The following is a 16,297-nucleotide window of genomic DNA, read 5'->3' on the forward strand; positions in this document are numbered from 1 at the left end:
CCATCTATGACCCCAAATTTGAGATTTGGGGTCATGGTTGGAGATGGTCTAAAAATGACCCAATTCTTAGGTTGGTGGTACTCTAACGACTGGAGGGACACTGTATCTTTGTACGAAGAGATGAAATCAGTCTTAAAGCAATCCTCACCGCACCTAATTTTATAGTTGGAGATTCTAATTTAAATTTATTATTTTAATTAATCAATTGCATGTCAAAATCTCAATCTACATTTCTTACAGAAAAATATTTGTTAAAACTTAATTTGTGTGAATTCTCTAATCCTAATACTTAAAAATTTCTTAACACAAAGTTTTTATTATTTTTCCTTTAATTTCAATTCAAAACATTTCACACTCCGCCCCCAGACCTACCCTACACTACAAGAAAAATCCTAAATCGGTAAGGAAAAATTGGCACGGAAAAAAAAATCGTGACAAATTTGTTACGAGATTTGACACGGAACTAACAAACCGTGTCAAATATTTGATTTTTTTAAAAAAATATTATTTACTCCGTCAAAATCTTGTCTGAATATACAAATTTAATAATTTTACATGGCGAGTCTTAAACATATATATAAAAAATAATTTATTAATCTGATACTAAATCTGAGTCTAAAACCCAAATATAATAATATATTAATCTTGATCAGTAAATACTACTGACATGATATAAATATAGTAATATATTAATATATCTTAGAAATCTGGTGACAAATAAATAAATATATTAATATATTAATCTTGGTCTAAATCTGAGTGCTAAATATAAATATAATAATATATTAATGTTGATGCCAAATACGATTCTTAAAAATATAAATATAATAATATATGAATCTGAGTATCAAATCTGGTGCAAAAAATATTAATTTATTAATACCATGTCAAATCTGATTGAAAATATAAATATATAAATATATTAATCTTATCTTAGAATCTGGTGACAAAGATATATAAATATATTAATATATTAATCTTGAGTCTTAGAATCTATGCTAAAATATAAATATAATAATATATTAATCTGTCTTAGAATCTGATGCTAGAAAAATATAAAAATATAAATATATTAATCATCTGTGCAGAATCTGGTGACAAATATATAAATATATTAATGTATTAATGCCTGCTTAGAATCATGCTCTAGAATATGAATATAATAATATATTAATCTGAGTCTAAAGATTAAAGTCGAAAAATATAAATATATAAATATATTAATCTGTCTAGAATCTGTGATAAATATATAAATATATTAATATATTAATCTTGAGTCTTAGACATCTCGCTAGAATATAAATATAATAATATATTAATCTGAGTCTACGAATCTAGGGTCTACGAAAATATAAATTTAATAATATATGAATCTCAGTATCGAATCATGTCTGAAAATATTAATTTATTAATACTATATCAAATCAGTCTGAAAAATATAAATATATTAATATGTTAATATTAGTGTATTTAGTGCCTAAAAATATATTTAATATATTAAATATAGTTTTTCATTTTTATTAAACAGAGACACGTCACAGATATTAAATATTTAATAAATTAATTTTTTTATTAATTATGGTAATTAAAAAGAAAAACAAAAACAAAAATTTATTTCATTAACCCTAAATCCCTGTCCCCCCATTGAAGCTTTTTCACCGCCATCCATTGCTCATCTCTCTCTTTCTCTCTCTCTCTCGGCCGCCATTGGAGGAGCTACGAGGAGGAGGAGAAGCGACAGTGAAAGGGGGATCGAGGGCGTATGCGATCGGTGGTGAGCTCTTTAGGGTGTTGTTTTTGTTATGAAAATTCAAAGATCTGGGAGAATTCAGAAGAGGTGTTCATTCTAGGGTTTGAATCTTCTTTTCATATATCTCTCTGTTGCCATTGGAGGAGCTGGAAGGAAGAGGAACATCTGTGACGATTGGTAGTGAGATCACTGTCTTTAGTTTGTTTCTTTTCTTTAAAATCCAGAGGAGATTCAGAATAATGTGTTCTTCTTAGGATTTGAATATGGTTTTCCTTTCTGTGTGGCCATTGCAGGAGCTCGGAGGAGGAAGGGAAGCATCAGTGTGAACTGGCGGATTAGAGGTGGTACGATCGGAGGTGAACTCTTTGGCGTTTTTTCTTTCTCTTTTTTTTTGTTCTTTAATTGTGATTCCAAGCTGTGCATTCCATGCGATGAAAATAGCTTTATTGGTGTTCTTAACATATTGTTCTGAGACTATTCTTATAAATTTATGATCATAGTCTGTATTTTTAGAGCTGATTAACATAATGCCAATTAAACATATTCTGCTGTTTTGCAGGCTGTCAGTTGGATGCTTGCATTATAGCATTTTGTAGCTTTTCTTTCTTCAGGCTTCAATTTCACAATAGATTTCTCCATTATGGTATCTTTCTATTGTTCAATCTTAGTAGATGATTTTTCAAAAGTGAAATGAAGACATCCACAACTCATTGTTTATGCCCCTACTTCTAAGAAATGCCATCTCTTTGTACTGCATGGCCTACTAGCTAGAGATAATAAAAACCATGTAAAACCAGAAGAACCATTTATTTAGCATGAACTATTCTCATGTTTTTTTAAATTGATGAATGATGATTTGTAGCTGTAGTTGCGACTCCATAGGATCTATCTTTGTATTAGTTATACCATGCATCCTCTGCTGCCAGCTCCACCATTAATGTTAGTTATTTTTCAAGAAACAGACATTTTCTCTTTATTGTATATATAAATATTGATGCTATTACCCTACTTGTTCGATGAATCGATTTACCATCACTTCCGGAAAAATTTGAAAGAAAAAAAGCATTTTACATTGTCTTCAATTGATATATATATATATATATATATATATAAATTTGCATGATAAATATTAAACAACTTTCCTGTAGTAGAGAAATAGAGTTTCCACAAATTAACTATCTAGAAAAACATGACCAAAGTTTAGTAAATGATAAAGATACTTATCAAAAATGCAGAGAAGAAAGAAAGACACAAGGTCTCAGACTTAATAGAAACTACGACGAAGTATAGCTTAAAAACATCATATGATCATTCATATATATAATAGAAGATGAAACAGAGGGAGAGAACAAACAGATGTGTCATAAGAGCAAGCACACAAGTAGTAGATAAGTTAATTATAGCATCCGGGATCAGCACAATATCAGTGCATGCTTATAATTATAAATGCCTTAACGATAAAGCCACGCAGTTCTTCTCACAATCAATAGTGCTGACCACCACCACCTCCGCCACCGCCATAGTTCCTCCCAGGACCTGCTGTAGTAGCTAAAGCATTTTTGCTGGGCAGGCCAACCTTTTTCTTGTAACAAGGTCCTGGCTCCGAGCACACCACACTCGGAATAACAACACCACCCTTGCTGTATCCCCCGTTCGGTCCACCATATCTAGCACCATATCCACCACCGTATCCACCACCACCACCACCCTTGTTGTATCCCCCGTTCGGTCCACCATATCCACCACCATAACCACCACCATAGTTGCCCCCCAAGTTGTTGCCAGGTTTGTAGAATGAATGAGCTGGGTTCGGAATGTATTCTATTCATTCAAATGCCTGTGAACTGATGCTCCATTACATACCTCTTTTGTTTCTTTTTCTTTTAAGTTTGTTTGAGCCCCGATGCATCACTAATTATGGTTGCCATACAAGCTTGTAATAATGTTTAATATTTTTCGCTAACTTTATGACCATTTGAATCAACAAAATTACAACACCTTTGTATTCATTTTTAGAAAAATAATTCAGCTGACCTTTTGCATCTTAATTTTGCAGACATCACTCAAGAAATAAGAAGTGTTTTGTGTGCAACAAACCAACACTTGGCATCTTCAACACCGCACATGAAATCAAGAAGAAGATGATCACATTGAAACTAATATATTATAAGCACTTTGGTTTCTTGAGATCCCCACCCACCCAAATTTATTAAATATTTCCCCCAAATCCAACCCAACTCAAGTAAAAGTTAGTTTTGACCTTGATCCCATTGAAACTAATATAAAAATATTCTTAATAGTCCAATATATAGAGGCATCACAAGATCCACTCAGATAATAGCCTGTTTTAGAAAACAACAATAAGAGCAATGGGTTGTGATAATTAGGAATGCTAAAGTTTAGAGTTGTTATTACCCTTTAGATTCATTATCCTTACATATTATTATCTGTGTTAGACTTGGTGTTAGATTTGTTCTGATATTGATTTTTGTTGGTTATTATACAGGGTACCTGTGGATCCTCTTGAATGGCAGATTTCTCAGGATACAACTAATAGCATTTTCGCCTGCCTGGCTAATACAATCGGGGCAGCTGAATCTATCTTGAGGGTTGCTCCAACAGGCCATGACAAAAGGCTATTCTTTAAGGTTCTTACTCTTTCAAACTTTCTGGCCTAATTTCCCAATTTAATTAAATAATGAAAGGTCTGGTGAAGTGCATGTAGTGAAGAAAACACCATAAGGCAATCTTAGGATTTTTGGCCACGGTCTCATCCAATGCATATGGAATACTCAACTCTTCTTTTGTTGTATCCATGCATGCATTTATAGTAATATTTGCACTAACCCTGTAAGTAAAAACTTATTATTGATCGGGGTGATTGCTATACATGCATCTCCTAGCATCATTGGGAAGATCGGCATTAGGAGCTACTTGCTTTGCATATCTTTGGTAAGTGCACATGATAGTCCATTATTATCCACTTTGTTCCTTGAAATATTAGAATCCTATTGTCTTGTGTAAATTAGAACCCTTCACATTGATGCGAGGCTTACGTGACACAAGAAAATGTTACGCTTGGGACTACGACGATCGGAGAGACCATCACTTCTCGATGCCCATTTTCCTTCCCTCAACATCTGGTGTATGTACTAGATTTATTTCATCTTGATGACATCTAGATTAGATTTATTTGGGTACCATTGTTTGGTGGTAATATTGGGAAGTATATTTTTGGTGTGCTTGCCAAGAATTCAACATTAAATGTACTTTATATTTAATCATCATGGGTTGTAGTATTGATTATGATGACCATGCTAAATGCGTAGTTTGGTAGTTGTTTTCACTATTTTGTACCGTAGATTATTATTTGTACCATAGAAATGCACCAAATTAGTGCACATCGTTGATAATGGAAGCACCAAATTGCACCAAATTGTACCATAGAAATGCACCAAATTACTATAATGACTGTTTATGTTTCATTATATTATTACCTCGTAATTTATTGAAGCAAAGTTATTGCCTTTCTTATTTTGCTTCAAGAGGTCTTTACAATGTACAATTTTCTTGATAATGGAAGACGCATGTACTTTTGTTAACCGAGTCTTCCAAACCTATTTATTTAAACATTTCCGAAGCAAATAGGTTATACTGACTATGGTTCTTGTCGGGGTTTAGCAAACTAGCGAGGGAATATGGTTTACATAATTTCATCAAACCTGTTGTGGTTTTCTCTTCGGCCATAATCTCCTTCGGTTTAAACTTTCTCGATTAACTCGGTCCCTCTTAGTTGATGAATTTACCTTCTCAATATGTCTGCTCTTGTCCGTTAGAAAAAGTCCTTATATTTGAAGTGGTTATTTGTGTTTTTTAGCCTACAAGTAGTGCCAGTGTGACTTTTGATGAAAATGATAAGATTTATGAAACTGGTAAGATTAGTGAAAACTCAAGACACATTTTTGACTTGGATATCTTTTGATGGTGGAGAAACATATAAACTAGCAGTGCATGGTAATATTTTCTTTGGTTTGATTTTACATCCATTTTGGAGGGGGTTTATGTTGACAATGTTGATAAGCTTTGAGTTTTTTCTATGGAGAGGGCCATGAACTAATTGACAAACATTTCTCAAATTTTCTAATTTATTCTCCTACAACCTAAAAGACCAATAAACATCGCTTTTCATTGATTTGCTTTTGTTCATAAATTTAATTCTATGTTAACGTCTTCTTCCAATATCTTGGCATATTTCTATTTCAGTTACATTTTCCTCCCTTGATCATTTGCAATTTATCAGATTCCCTCTTGCTTACCTGCTTCCACATACAATCTCTGTTCCTTACAACACCTGATACTCCTGTGAAAGATTTCTATTAGTCTTTTTAGAGTGGCCAACAATGGTTTTGACGGTCTCATCTCATCTCTCTAGACTATTGCCTCTTATGTCCAGCAATTTTCTTAGGTTTTGGAGAAGGAAAAACCTAGTGTGTTGTCGAGGACAACATCAAGACATAGCCTCTTTTGCACGGCATTGGCACGAAATCAATTCTAGTATGAACAGATAACCCTGATAAATGAAATCTAAATAAAGCAAGCACACAAGACTTGACTTTTTGTTAATTGAGTGATTTTAGGAGTGTAAGAATAAAATTATGGCAAATGAATAATTCTCGAGAAGGTTTTTGGAGAGGTGGGTCTAAATAGGTATAATGAGTGGAACAATGATTTCACATGTTATATATAAATTGCACCTTTTTTTTTTGCATTAAGTAGTGAGGTAAACCATATGATTTTTTATTACGATCTGAACCGAAATTTTTGTTGGCTTTTAAATATATATAACAATAAAAACAATCATCAACCAAACTGAATGACAACCAAACTTGATAGACAAAAATCAAGTGATGCATGTTTCGAGTGTGTCTTGTGACTTTTTCAATCCCAAAAAAATATCCAAGTGCATGCATAAACAAAAATGTTATTTCCAATCAAAATGCCCAATATATTAATGTGCATGGCAAAGTCACTAACCTTTCAATAGTTCATTTAATGAAACTAGACTTTCAAGGAAGGTGTTCTCATGATACAAAAACGCCGTGTCCTTAAATCAGACCTATCATGATTAATACAATGCACTGGTAGTTGACATCTTAGGTTCATGGATATCCTAGAAATGAGATTAGAAATAAGGTGCTAATTATCACCTCGTTTGATGATGTATTTGGTGTTTAATGTGTGATCCACGTCTATACTAGAGTCCATTGCTTTTTAATTTTTCTAAATTGCTAACTAGCAATAGATAATTAATCAAAAGCGCTAATCTGATACTACGGTTTATCTTAATATATATATATATATATATATATATATATATAAACTTTTTGCATTTCAATGTGAGAAATTCGACATATTGTATAGGTGATTAATGATCCGGCCTTGCCTGGCCAGATATCATGTGTTTTTAGCATAAGTTCCTGTGGATTATGAATCATCATAAAAATATCTCCTCTGTAGGCCTTTCAACCATAAATATCTTTATCTTGCATAAGTTCACTGTGGATTATGAATCATTTTTATGATTGTTATTATTATTTTTGAATTTTTGGATATCATGTGTTTTTAGCATCACTTACGGTGTTTTGCTCATGTTGATGCCACTTATATTTTTATGCTCCTTAGAAGGCATGCCTGCTTTTTGTTGACAAATTTGACAAAGTTTGTCTTACTATTACCTAGTTCTACTCATATATATTGTAGAATATTGTATAAAGTAATACTATAACAGTCTTTTTTTACTTAAATTTTTATGCTCCTTAGAAGGCATGCCCCTTGGACTTGTTCTTGTTACAATAAGCATATGCTTGAAGACAATCAAAAGTTTATTTTTTTCTTTTCATTAAACAAGACCATACGGTTGTCATGAATTAAAAAATTAAATAGCTGTCAAATCCAAGCGTGTCATGAATCTATTGAAACTTTTGTTCTCACATAAATTTAAAACTTCTCTACAAAATTATTCTGGATGGCAACATCCAAAGAAAAGGCTGGCAATCTATTTGCAGAACTTAAAAACAAAATTATTTAGGATCTTATGGAGCGTGCTTATTATTTTAATCACTGACTTGAGTTGTGGTCCGGGTACTCTTGTGAACCGTTTGAGCATAAAAGTTAAGTAGCCAATCTTTGAACATTATCTGTTTCAGCGCCCTTCTTGTTAATGTAGACAAACTCATGTACAGTGATATTAATATTGTTTATCCATTTTGGAGTATTGACAAATTTGAAGTTAGGCATAAAGGTCAAGGTAGAGCAGATAAATAAATAGTCTCTTCACTAGACACTCACATAGTTACATTTTTATTTATTTAATTTGAATAGATAAATTTATAATTTCAAAGTACTAATAAATTCATAAAGAAGTTGACTTAAGTGGTAGAAAATCTATCTTGTGTTAGGTAAAAGACCTAGTATCTAGTTTGATACGAGCTTGATCTTGAGTCGAGAATATGTGATCAACTCTTGATTTGATGCCATTTTTGTATTTTTGGATTCCACTAGCAATACTTTCAAAGTGTCATTTTTATTTTTATTTGTGCTCTGTTTGTCTGTAATAGAGTTATGCAAATAACTCACATCTAGATATGGAGTTAAATATTAATGTTAAGAACTAAGAAAAAACAAGTGGGGGTTTAGTCTATCTTTTACCCATCATGTCTACTAAAAGAAATGTTCATTATCTCCACTAATTTCTTAATGAACTGATATAAATGTTTGGAAGTAACTAGAATTCAGCAATAGGGTGTGCAAGCATGTGTGTGTATAAATTCATTAATTATTGTCTAATGCCGTATTTGTGTTCAATGACTATTGAATTTGTGTTTAGTAACTAGAATCCATGATTGTAGGAACAAAAATGTTGGCAAGGCAGTGGATGTATAATCAGAATCTACCAGAAAGACAAGGATTGACCATTGAATTCATTCTTGGGGTTGGTGAATTTATTCAATTTGCAATTAATCAAGATGACTCATTTTAAAACTGCGAAAATATTAGGTGCCCTTGTTTCAAGTGCAAAACTAGGAGATTCCTTCATCCAAATGATGTCACTTTGCATTTGTATCGCCGGGGGTTTAGAGAGTGCTATTGGAATTGGACATGCCATGGTGAAGAAGTTTTCCCAATTAGTGAAGAGCTTAAGGAGGTTGATGATCATACTTCTGATCATATAGCACAGGAGGATGAGCAGATGACTTGGGATCAAAGGATGATATATGATTGTCTTCGTTCTCATGTTCCACCAATGCATGAATCTCATTGTTATGATGAAGCTGGTCCAAGTGTGCAACCACCATTAGATGAGTTAGTTTTGGGTTTGCAAAGTGATGAAATAAGTCAATTTTCTAACAGATTTTTTGATATATTAAAAGCTGCTGATCAACCCCTATATGTGGGCTGTGAGAATCACTCTAAGTTGTCTTTCGTTGCTAGGATGTTATCTATCAAATCTGATGCTAATATGTCTGAGGCTAATTTCAATACCATGGTCACCAATATTAAGGAGGTTCTTCCGTCAGATAACACAATGCCAAATGATTACTACCATCATAGAAAAACTATGAACGAATTGGGTTTACCTGTGGTTAAAATTGATGCTTGCAAAAATGGTTGCATGTTGTACTGGAAGAGTGATGCTAATGAAGTTTTTTGCAAATTCTGTAATGAGCCAAGGTATAAACAATTGAAGAGTCAACGTGGTGTACCTGATAATCGCCCGTGTAAAAGAATTGCACAGGCGATACTAAGATACTTGCCACTAACTCCAAGATTACAAAGGTTATATGCTTCTAATGCTACAACAGCACATATAACTTGGCATGCTACACACGAAAGAAATGATGGGGTAATATGTCATCCATCCGATGCTGAGGCATGGAAACATTTTGATAAAACTTATCCTGATTTTGCTAAAGAACCTCGCAACATTCGATTGGGCCTCTGTGCAGATGGCTTTGCACCGCATGGACAATTTGGGAAGACTTATTCATGTTGGCCAGTAATTGTGACTCCTTACAACCTTCCACTGGGCATGTGTATGAAAAGTCCTTATATGTTTTTATCACTAATTTGTCCTGGGCCTAAAAATCCAAAAGAAGAACATAGATGTTTTTTTGCAACCTTTGATTGAAGAGTTGAATAATTTGTGGATTGTTGGTGCCATGACTTATGATATTTCAAAAGATGAATATTTTTGTATGAGGGGCTGCACTTTTTGTGGACGATTAGTGATTTTTCACGCTTATGGAATGTTATCGGGATGGAGTACTTCTTTGGGGTATTAGGATGTCCAATATGTATGGAGAATTCCAATGCTTTTTTTACCTACAACATGGTAGAAAAGTAAGTTATTTTGATTGTCATCGGGTATTTTTACCTCGAAATCATTCCTACCGAAAGGATAAGAAGTCTTTCATCCGAGGAAGAATAGAAAAGAGTGATCCATCTCCAATGTTGTTGGGGGAGGAAATTCTTCATCGAGTAATGTTTTTCCCAATGGCCATGGAGGACCCCATTAACACACCTGCAGAGTATGGAAAAAGTCACAAGTGGACGAAAAGAAGTATTTTTTGGAATCTACCATATTGGAAAACTAACTTGATCCGGCATAATCTTGATGTGATGCACATAGAGAAAAATGTGTTTGACAACGTCTTCTATACTGTGATGAATGTGAAAGGGAAGAGTAAAGATAATGCTAAGGCCAGGAAAGATGTTGGAATTCTTTGCGACAATAAAGAGATAGCAATTCCTTCAAATAGTACAAGTCAGACTATTCCGAAAGCATTATACACCTTGATCAAAGAGCAGAGGAGGGTTATTTGTGAATGGCTTCAGAATTTGAGATTTCCAGATGGTTATGCTTCTAATATTGGAAAATGTGTTGATATGAATGCATTGAAAATTACCTGCATGAAGAGTCATGACTGCCATGTGTTTATGCAGAGACTTATCCCGATTGCTTTTAGAGAAATGTTACCCTCGTTCATATGGAATCCATTGACAGAATTGAGTAAATTATTTCAGACAATATGCTCTGCTATGCTTGCCATTGATAAACTTATGGAGTTAGAAAAAAAAAGGTTGCGGTGATTTTATGTAACTTGGAGAAAATATTCCCTCCATCTTTCTTTGATTCTATGGAGCATCTCATTGTTCATTTGCCTTATGAGGCTAGAATTGGAGGTCCTGTTCAATATAGATGGATGTATCCCTTTGAGAGGTAACAAAAGTTGCAATCTAACTTTATTGAATTTAAGATAATTTTGTTTAGTTTATGTGATGTTTTTTTATCCTTGTACTTGTAGGTTTCTTTATGATTTGAAAAGAACATTGAAGAATAAGGCACATGTTGAGGGTTCAATTTGTCAAGCTTATATTGCACAAGAAATCAATATTTTGCAGAACATTATTTTGAACCTCATGTATCATGTAAAAGGAGGAGACCTCCATGAAATGATGAGGAGGTAAATGATGGTGCCTTCGAACCTTTCTCTATATTTAATTACATAGGTCGAAGTCAAGGTCATCCAAAGATTAGATGGCTTTCTAAAAATGGTTATGTGTAGCACATACTTATATATTGCAAAATTGTCCAGAAGTGCAACCATATTACAAGTGAGTTATATGATCAATTAATAGAATAATCAATTTTACAATCTATAAAATATATAACTTCAATATTTCATGTTTAAATGTGCATTCAAAGGATATTTGTCAACTACCTACAAGGGAACCCTGTTGATGCCATCGATAAGTCCATTGATAAGCATTTTCCAAAGTGGTTTGAAAATTTTGTAAGTAATCATTTTAATATCTTGAAATTGTATTAAGAGAATGACAAAATATCTCATATTCAATTTTTGGGTTTAGGTGGCAAATGAGGTCAATCAAGTCATTGATCCTCTCTTGCAAAGCCTTGCTTGGGGTCCATCTATGAAGGCAACAACTTGGCCGGGATACTTCATCAATGGTTATAACTTTCATACTGTCACCCATAGCATGGAGAAAGCCACCATGAATAGTGGCATATGTGTACAAGGGTCCAATGTTGAGGATACATGCACTGATTTCTATGGTTTATTGCAGGATGTAGTCCAACTTGAGTATTATGGAAATAGATGGAACCGTATTGTCCTCTTCGAGTGTACATGGTTTGATCCAATAAATGGCACCAGGGTTCATCCTATATATAATTTGGTTGATGTTAATAGGAAAAAAATGTATCCAAAGTATGATCCATTTGTATTAGCGCAACAAGCCATTCAAGTGAACTATATTGAGTACCCAAGCATGAAAAAGGACAAGGTTGATTGGTTAGCTGTGTGCAAGACAAAAGCTAGGAGAATGGTTGAAGCAAGTTGGCCGGGAAAAGACAACACCGCATATCAAATGGAGGAAATTACATCAAATCCAGTTGTCAGTATTTTACAAGAGATTCCTTCTTTGGTTGATCCACAAGGCATACAACAATTTGTTGACTTATCTGAAGGGTTGCAAGATATTTCAGAAAGTGAAACTGAGGAAGATGAAGAAGATGAAGAGGTAGACAATAAATATGAAGAAACTGATGATGATGATGATGATGATGATGATTTGGGAGAACATGACTTTTAACTAATTACTAAATATCTTCTTGTGTTTTTTCTCTTTTTTTTGATAGGAACTTTGTATTTCTATGTTGTTTCTATTTTTTTACGGATGTGTGTGGTGATAGATATATGTCTCATTTATGATCATGTTTTTCTTCTACCTTTCCAATTAAGTTATTCTCATTGTAATTTTTTTTTCTTATCATTTATATTCACCCAAGTTTTCTTGTTGTTTGGACAGATTGTTTAGTTGAAGTGGGATGACTCATTATCCAGACTATAGCTCTATATCAGGTTTGACTAGGGTTTTTTTAAGCATTGATCTTTTTGGTTAAGCTTATTGTCTTATTGTAATAATGTTGGTTGAATTATTTGTATAATATATTGGTAGTATGAAGCATCTTTCCTTTTCATTTAGCTTTTAATTTGAGTGAAATTTGTTTCCATGCTTTACAACTTATATTTAATGTTCTCTATTGTAGATCGGGGTGGATCAATATTGAGACATGGTGGTCGATCTATATCAGGCCGAGGTCGATCAACCGCAAGTATTCGTCAGAAGTTTGTTAGCTCCAAATTAGTCTCCAATAACTCACCAGAATTAGGAATGCCTCCATGTATACATCCAAATATTCAAGCACCATAAGTGAGCCCTTCAATTACACAATCTCCTCAAACTTCACGACCTCCGCTAACTCCACATGCCGAGGCATCTACCCATGTCTCCGAGGGCCAACATGAGGGCAGACAGAGGATCAATCCAATGAATCTAATAGCACTTTGGACCCCCTTGGTTTATTACTCTCGATAGTGTAGTTATGTAAGTAGATTTTTATTTTTTTAAAAAAATTTTTATTTTTGTATATATAAATTCCTCAAGAAAAAGTTCCTAAATTTTATAATTAAATGTTTATTAATTTGACTTGTTTTTTCAGAGATTACGAAGTTAAAAAAGCAATACATGATTTGGTCCAAGGCCACTACAAAGAACCATGGACCGGATGGGGAAAAGTGATTAGAGATGTGAGACAGAGAATGTTCACAGCTTTTAGGGTAAATATCATTTAATTAATAATATTGTTTTACTATTAAAAAAATATTAACGTAGTTAATCTTTCTTTCTTTCTTTCTTTCTTTGGGGTATTTACACATGGGAGTCACAGCATGAGTCTATGATATTATGTCATTTCAACCATGAGGCGAGTGAGTGGTTGAAAAAACATTTGTACCTTGCTCGCACTCTTTACAAGGCTCCACTTGAGTGGATGACCCCTTCGGTTTGGGAGAGTTTGCAAAAATATTGGGGGTCGGAAGAGTTCAAGAAAATAAGTGAGCAAAACAAAAAGAACAAGGCAATAAATGGAAGTTCTTCGATTGTAATCTATCGTGGTGGATCTGTCAGCACTGCTGTACACCGCCTCGGCTTGTAATGTCCATATTCTATGTAATTATTATTATTATTATTATTATTATTATTATTATTATTATTTATGATTTATTTAACTCTTTAAATTTTTTATTATGCTATTTTTTCAGATTGAAGAATTGGGTAGGGAACCGACACCGAAAGAATGTTTCATCCGCACTCATGGGAAGAAGGATGGCACTCTCGAGGGTGAGCGTGCTACAAAAATTGTTGTAAGTATACTATAATTTCTTCAAGAAGTTAATTTTTTTTCATCAATTTGTTAAATTAGTGGCTTTTTAGTAATAGTTTCATCAATTTATTTGCAAGCAATTACATTGATTGTTCAAGCAAGGATTTTGTTTTTGTGAAGGCTATATCCATATATATATTTTTAAACATTGCAATCTCTCACAATATAAGCTTATTTATTTATTTGCATCAATTATTTGGTTTGGTATATATATAGATATATTACTTTCATAGCTTACTTTAGACATTTATATAATATTTTTTTATTAATTGGATCTAATTTTTTATGGATGCAGGAACAATTTGATAAAGCCCTTGCAGATAAGCGTGATCAAGGGGAAGATGAAAATTCTATCAACCAAAATGAATTGTGGGACCGCATTGCTGTCGGAAGTCGTAATAGAGTGTTGGGAAAGGGTAATATAAGTAGGAAAATGTCTTCAATCAATTACAAGCCACGTTCAGGGCCTTCTCAATCAAGTGGACAACTATATGACCAAATTAAGGAGTTACAGGCAGAGCTTGCTAAAAAACCCAAGCTAAGCATAATGCAATGCTTGCCGAGCATGATACGATGTGAGCCGAACATGATGCGATGCGGATTGAGTGGGCTCGTTGTGAGTCATTTGAAATGTCATTGCTTGCAGCACTTAGGTTAAAGGGCATTGACCTCTCCGATATGCATGTTGCTACTCTCACGCGATCTATCCCTAGAGCACCAACAGTGGAGGCACAATCGCATGTTGATGAGCACTCTCCAATGAGAAAAAGGCCTCGCACCACACTCGTTGCCGACAACACTCTTGATGGCCTGAATGATGAAGAGGATATATGTTAAAGCTTACTTTGAGTTTTGTCTTGTTGATGTTGTTGGTGTAGAAGTTAATTTTTTTTCAATTGGCTGATAAAGAAGATGAAGCAACAATTCAAGCCATAGTTCACTTCAATTTGTTTAGCACAACCTGCGTTATGGGTGTATTTGGTTAAAACTAAGACATCTTATATTCTCCATAACTTGAAACTTCATAAATCTGATCTCTTATTCCTAAATTTGTTAGGTTGAAGACAACACTAAGTACTTGCAATCTGGTCCTCCTTTTCTCATTCTTCTTCATCCTGCTTTGGGTCCACTTTGGGAGATTACTCGACAGAAGGTATTTGCTCAATCTACTATACATGGCTGATTGTCAAATTTTGCCATTGTGATGTCTTATAATTTGATTTCTTGGATAAGCTGATAATTGATGTGTAACCACTTTTGTTTTAAAATGCATGTGCAATGGCATTCTGATATGTTGTATAGTTTATAAATCTGTCATTTTAAATAGCACGCAGATTGATGTTTTAAAATTGTAACTTTTGAAGTTCTTTGGTGGCTCCATCATGGAAGGGTCTGAGTTACAAATTGAGGTGGCAAAGTTTATGTGGAGAGAGGTTCAGGTAAGCATTACGTCATAACATTTTACAAGGTTAATTTCTTTTTACCTTCATTAAAATGATCTGTTCTTTTAAATGTCAGCTTGATGGAAGTCTTCTTGTCATTGCTGAGAACATTATGGGTTCAACTCAGGCTATTGAAAATGGTGAACCACTCATGCAATATGGACACAGGTACTTTATCTATGGTTTTCTTTTTTTAATAAAAGCCACAATAACAAAAGAATCTAACTTGGTAAATGGCCCCTCTTCCAATAAAGATGTGCAAGGTGTAAATTGCAGAATGTCAAGGTCCAGAATAAAGGAATTGACTGGACTTCTGCTGACAATGTCTACTGGATGTATAACGTTCACCGATTCAAGAGTTTAAAGGTTATTCTGCAAGGGAATGCAGAAATTGAGGCAACTGATGTAGTCTTACAGGTGACTTTGCAGGAAATTCATTTAATGCATTTTGATTATTTTTTTCCGGATTATAATTTTAACTTGATATTTTTAGGGCAATCATGTACTTGAAGTGCCAAATGGCCACCGGATGCATGTCGGTTCCGGTGATTCAAGTCAAGCAAAAACTTTTTCTGTAATTTTTTTGATTGAAACTGATATGCATTTTTTATATTCAACATATCCTATGGCACTTTGAACATACAAAACTAGTCCCCGCCTATTGCAGACTAATGAACTCTCTTGCAGACTATAATAGTTCTATATCTGCAGGCTTTGTTGTCAAGCTAGAACCAATTAAAGAGGAAATGATGGATAATGGAAGCTGGTTCGGAAATACAAACTAAATGGAACACACAT

General features: G+C 33.7%; 3 protein-coding genes and 1 long non-coding RNA gene across 12 annotated transcripts in view; all 4 read left to right on the top strand.

Annotated features, from left to right (window-relative positions):
• Positions 1 to 1,633: 1,633 nt before the first annotated feature.
• LOC120251500 lies at positions 1,634 to 13,036 on the top strand. 9 transcript variants are annotated; one of them, XM_039260028.1, is made up of 9 exons: positions 1,636 to 1,774; positions 1,851 to 1,927; positions 2,044 to 2,106; positions 2,310 to 2,393; positions 11,116 to 11,274; positions 11,517 to 11,604; positions 11,681 to 12,352; positions 12,641 to 12,693; positions 12,882 to 13,036. In XM_039260028.1, the coding sequence occupies exons 5-8, from the start codon at positions 11,231 to 11,233 to the stop codon at positions 12,647 to 12,649; spliced, it is 813 nt and encodes a 270-aa protein (XP_039115962.1). In that variant the 5' UTR covers positions 1,636 to 1,774; positions 1,851 to 1,927; positions 2,044 to 2,106; positions 2,310 to 2,393; positions 11,116 to 11,230; the 3' UTR covers positions 12,650 to 12,693; positions 12,882 to 13,036. The 9 variants fall into 9 exon arrangements, 8 of the variants coding, with proteins under 8 accessions (XP_039115956.1, XP_039115958.1, XP_039115959.1 ...); XR_005533421.1 differs by lacking the exons at positions 11,116 to 11,274; positions 11,517 to 11,604; positions 11,681 to 12,352 and adding an exon at positions 4,257 to 4,398 and having other exon boundaries at positions 1,634 to 1,774; XM_039260022.1 differs by lacking the exons at positions 11,116 to 11,274; positions 11,517 to 11,604; positions 11,681 to 12,352; positions 12,641 to 12,693; positions 12,882 to 13,036 and adding exons at positions 4,257 to 4,398; positions 8,659 to 8,741; positions 8,807 to 10,006 and having other exon boundaries at positions 1,634 to 1,774.
• Positions 13,037 to 13,208: 172 nt separating this feature from the next.
• On the top strand, positions 13,209 to 13,814 carry LOC120251501. Its single transcript, XR_005533423.1, has 3 exons — positions 13,209 to 13,219; positions 13,335 to 13,452; positions 13,557 to 13,814. It is a non-coding gene; the product is annotated as an uncharacterized LOC120251501 (long non-coding RNA).
• Positions 13,815 to 13,935: 121 nt separating this feature from the next.
• Positions 13,936 to 14,894, top strand: LOC120251288. Its single transcript, XM_039259845.1, has 3 exons — positions 13,936 to 14,014; positions 14,353 to 14,632; positions 14,704 to 14,894. The coding sequence occupies exons 1-3, from the start codon at positions 13,988 to 13,990 to the stop codon at positions 14,892 to 14,894; spliced, it is 498 nt and encodes a 165-aa protein (XP_039115779.1). The 5' UTR covers positions 13,936 to 13,987.
• The window catches only part of LOC120251289 (UTP--glucose-1-phosphate uridylyltransferase 3, chloroplastic-like), a 2,939-nt gene continuing 1,338 nt past the window's right edge, over positions 14,697 to 16,297 (top strand). The window contains exons 1-6 of the mRNA XM_039259846.1: positions 14,697 to 15,031; positions 15,115 to 15,210; positions 15,422 to 15,496; positions 15,576 to 15,667; positions 15,754 to 15,916; positions 15,993 to 16,073. Of these exons, the coding sequence (XP_039115780.1) occupies positions 15,026 to 15,031; positions 15,115 to 15,210; positions 15,422 to 15,496; positions 15,576 to 15,667; positions 15,754 to 15,916; positions 15,993 to 16,073 (513 nt within the window). The 5' untranslated portion in view covers positions 14,697 to 15,025. The remainder of the gene's footprint in view (positions 15,032 to 15,114; positions 15,211 to 15,421; positions 15,497 to 15,575; positions 15,668 to 15,753; positions 15,917 to 15,992; positions 16,074 to 16,297) is intronic.

This window comes from Dioscorea cayenensis, chromosome 20, assembly GCF_009730915.1.
Source record: "Dioscorea cayenensis subsp. rotundata cultivar TDr96_F1 chromosome 20, TDr96_F1_v2_PseudoChromosome.rev07_lg8_w22 25.fasta, whole genome shotgun sequence".
Lineage (NCBI taxonomy): Eukaryota > Viridiplantae > Streptophyta > Magnoliopsida > Dioscoreales > Dioscoreaceae > Dioscorea > Dioscorea cayenensis.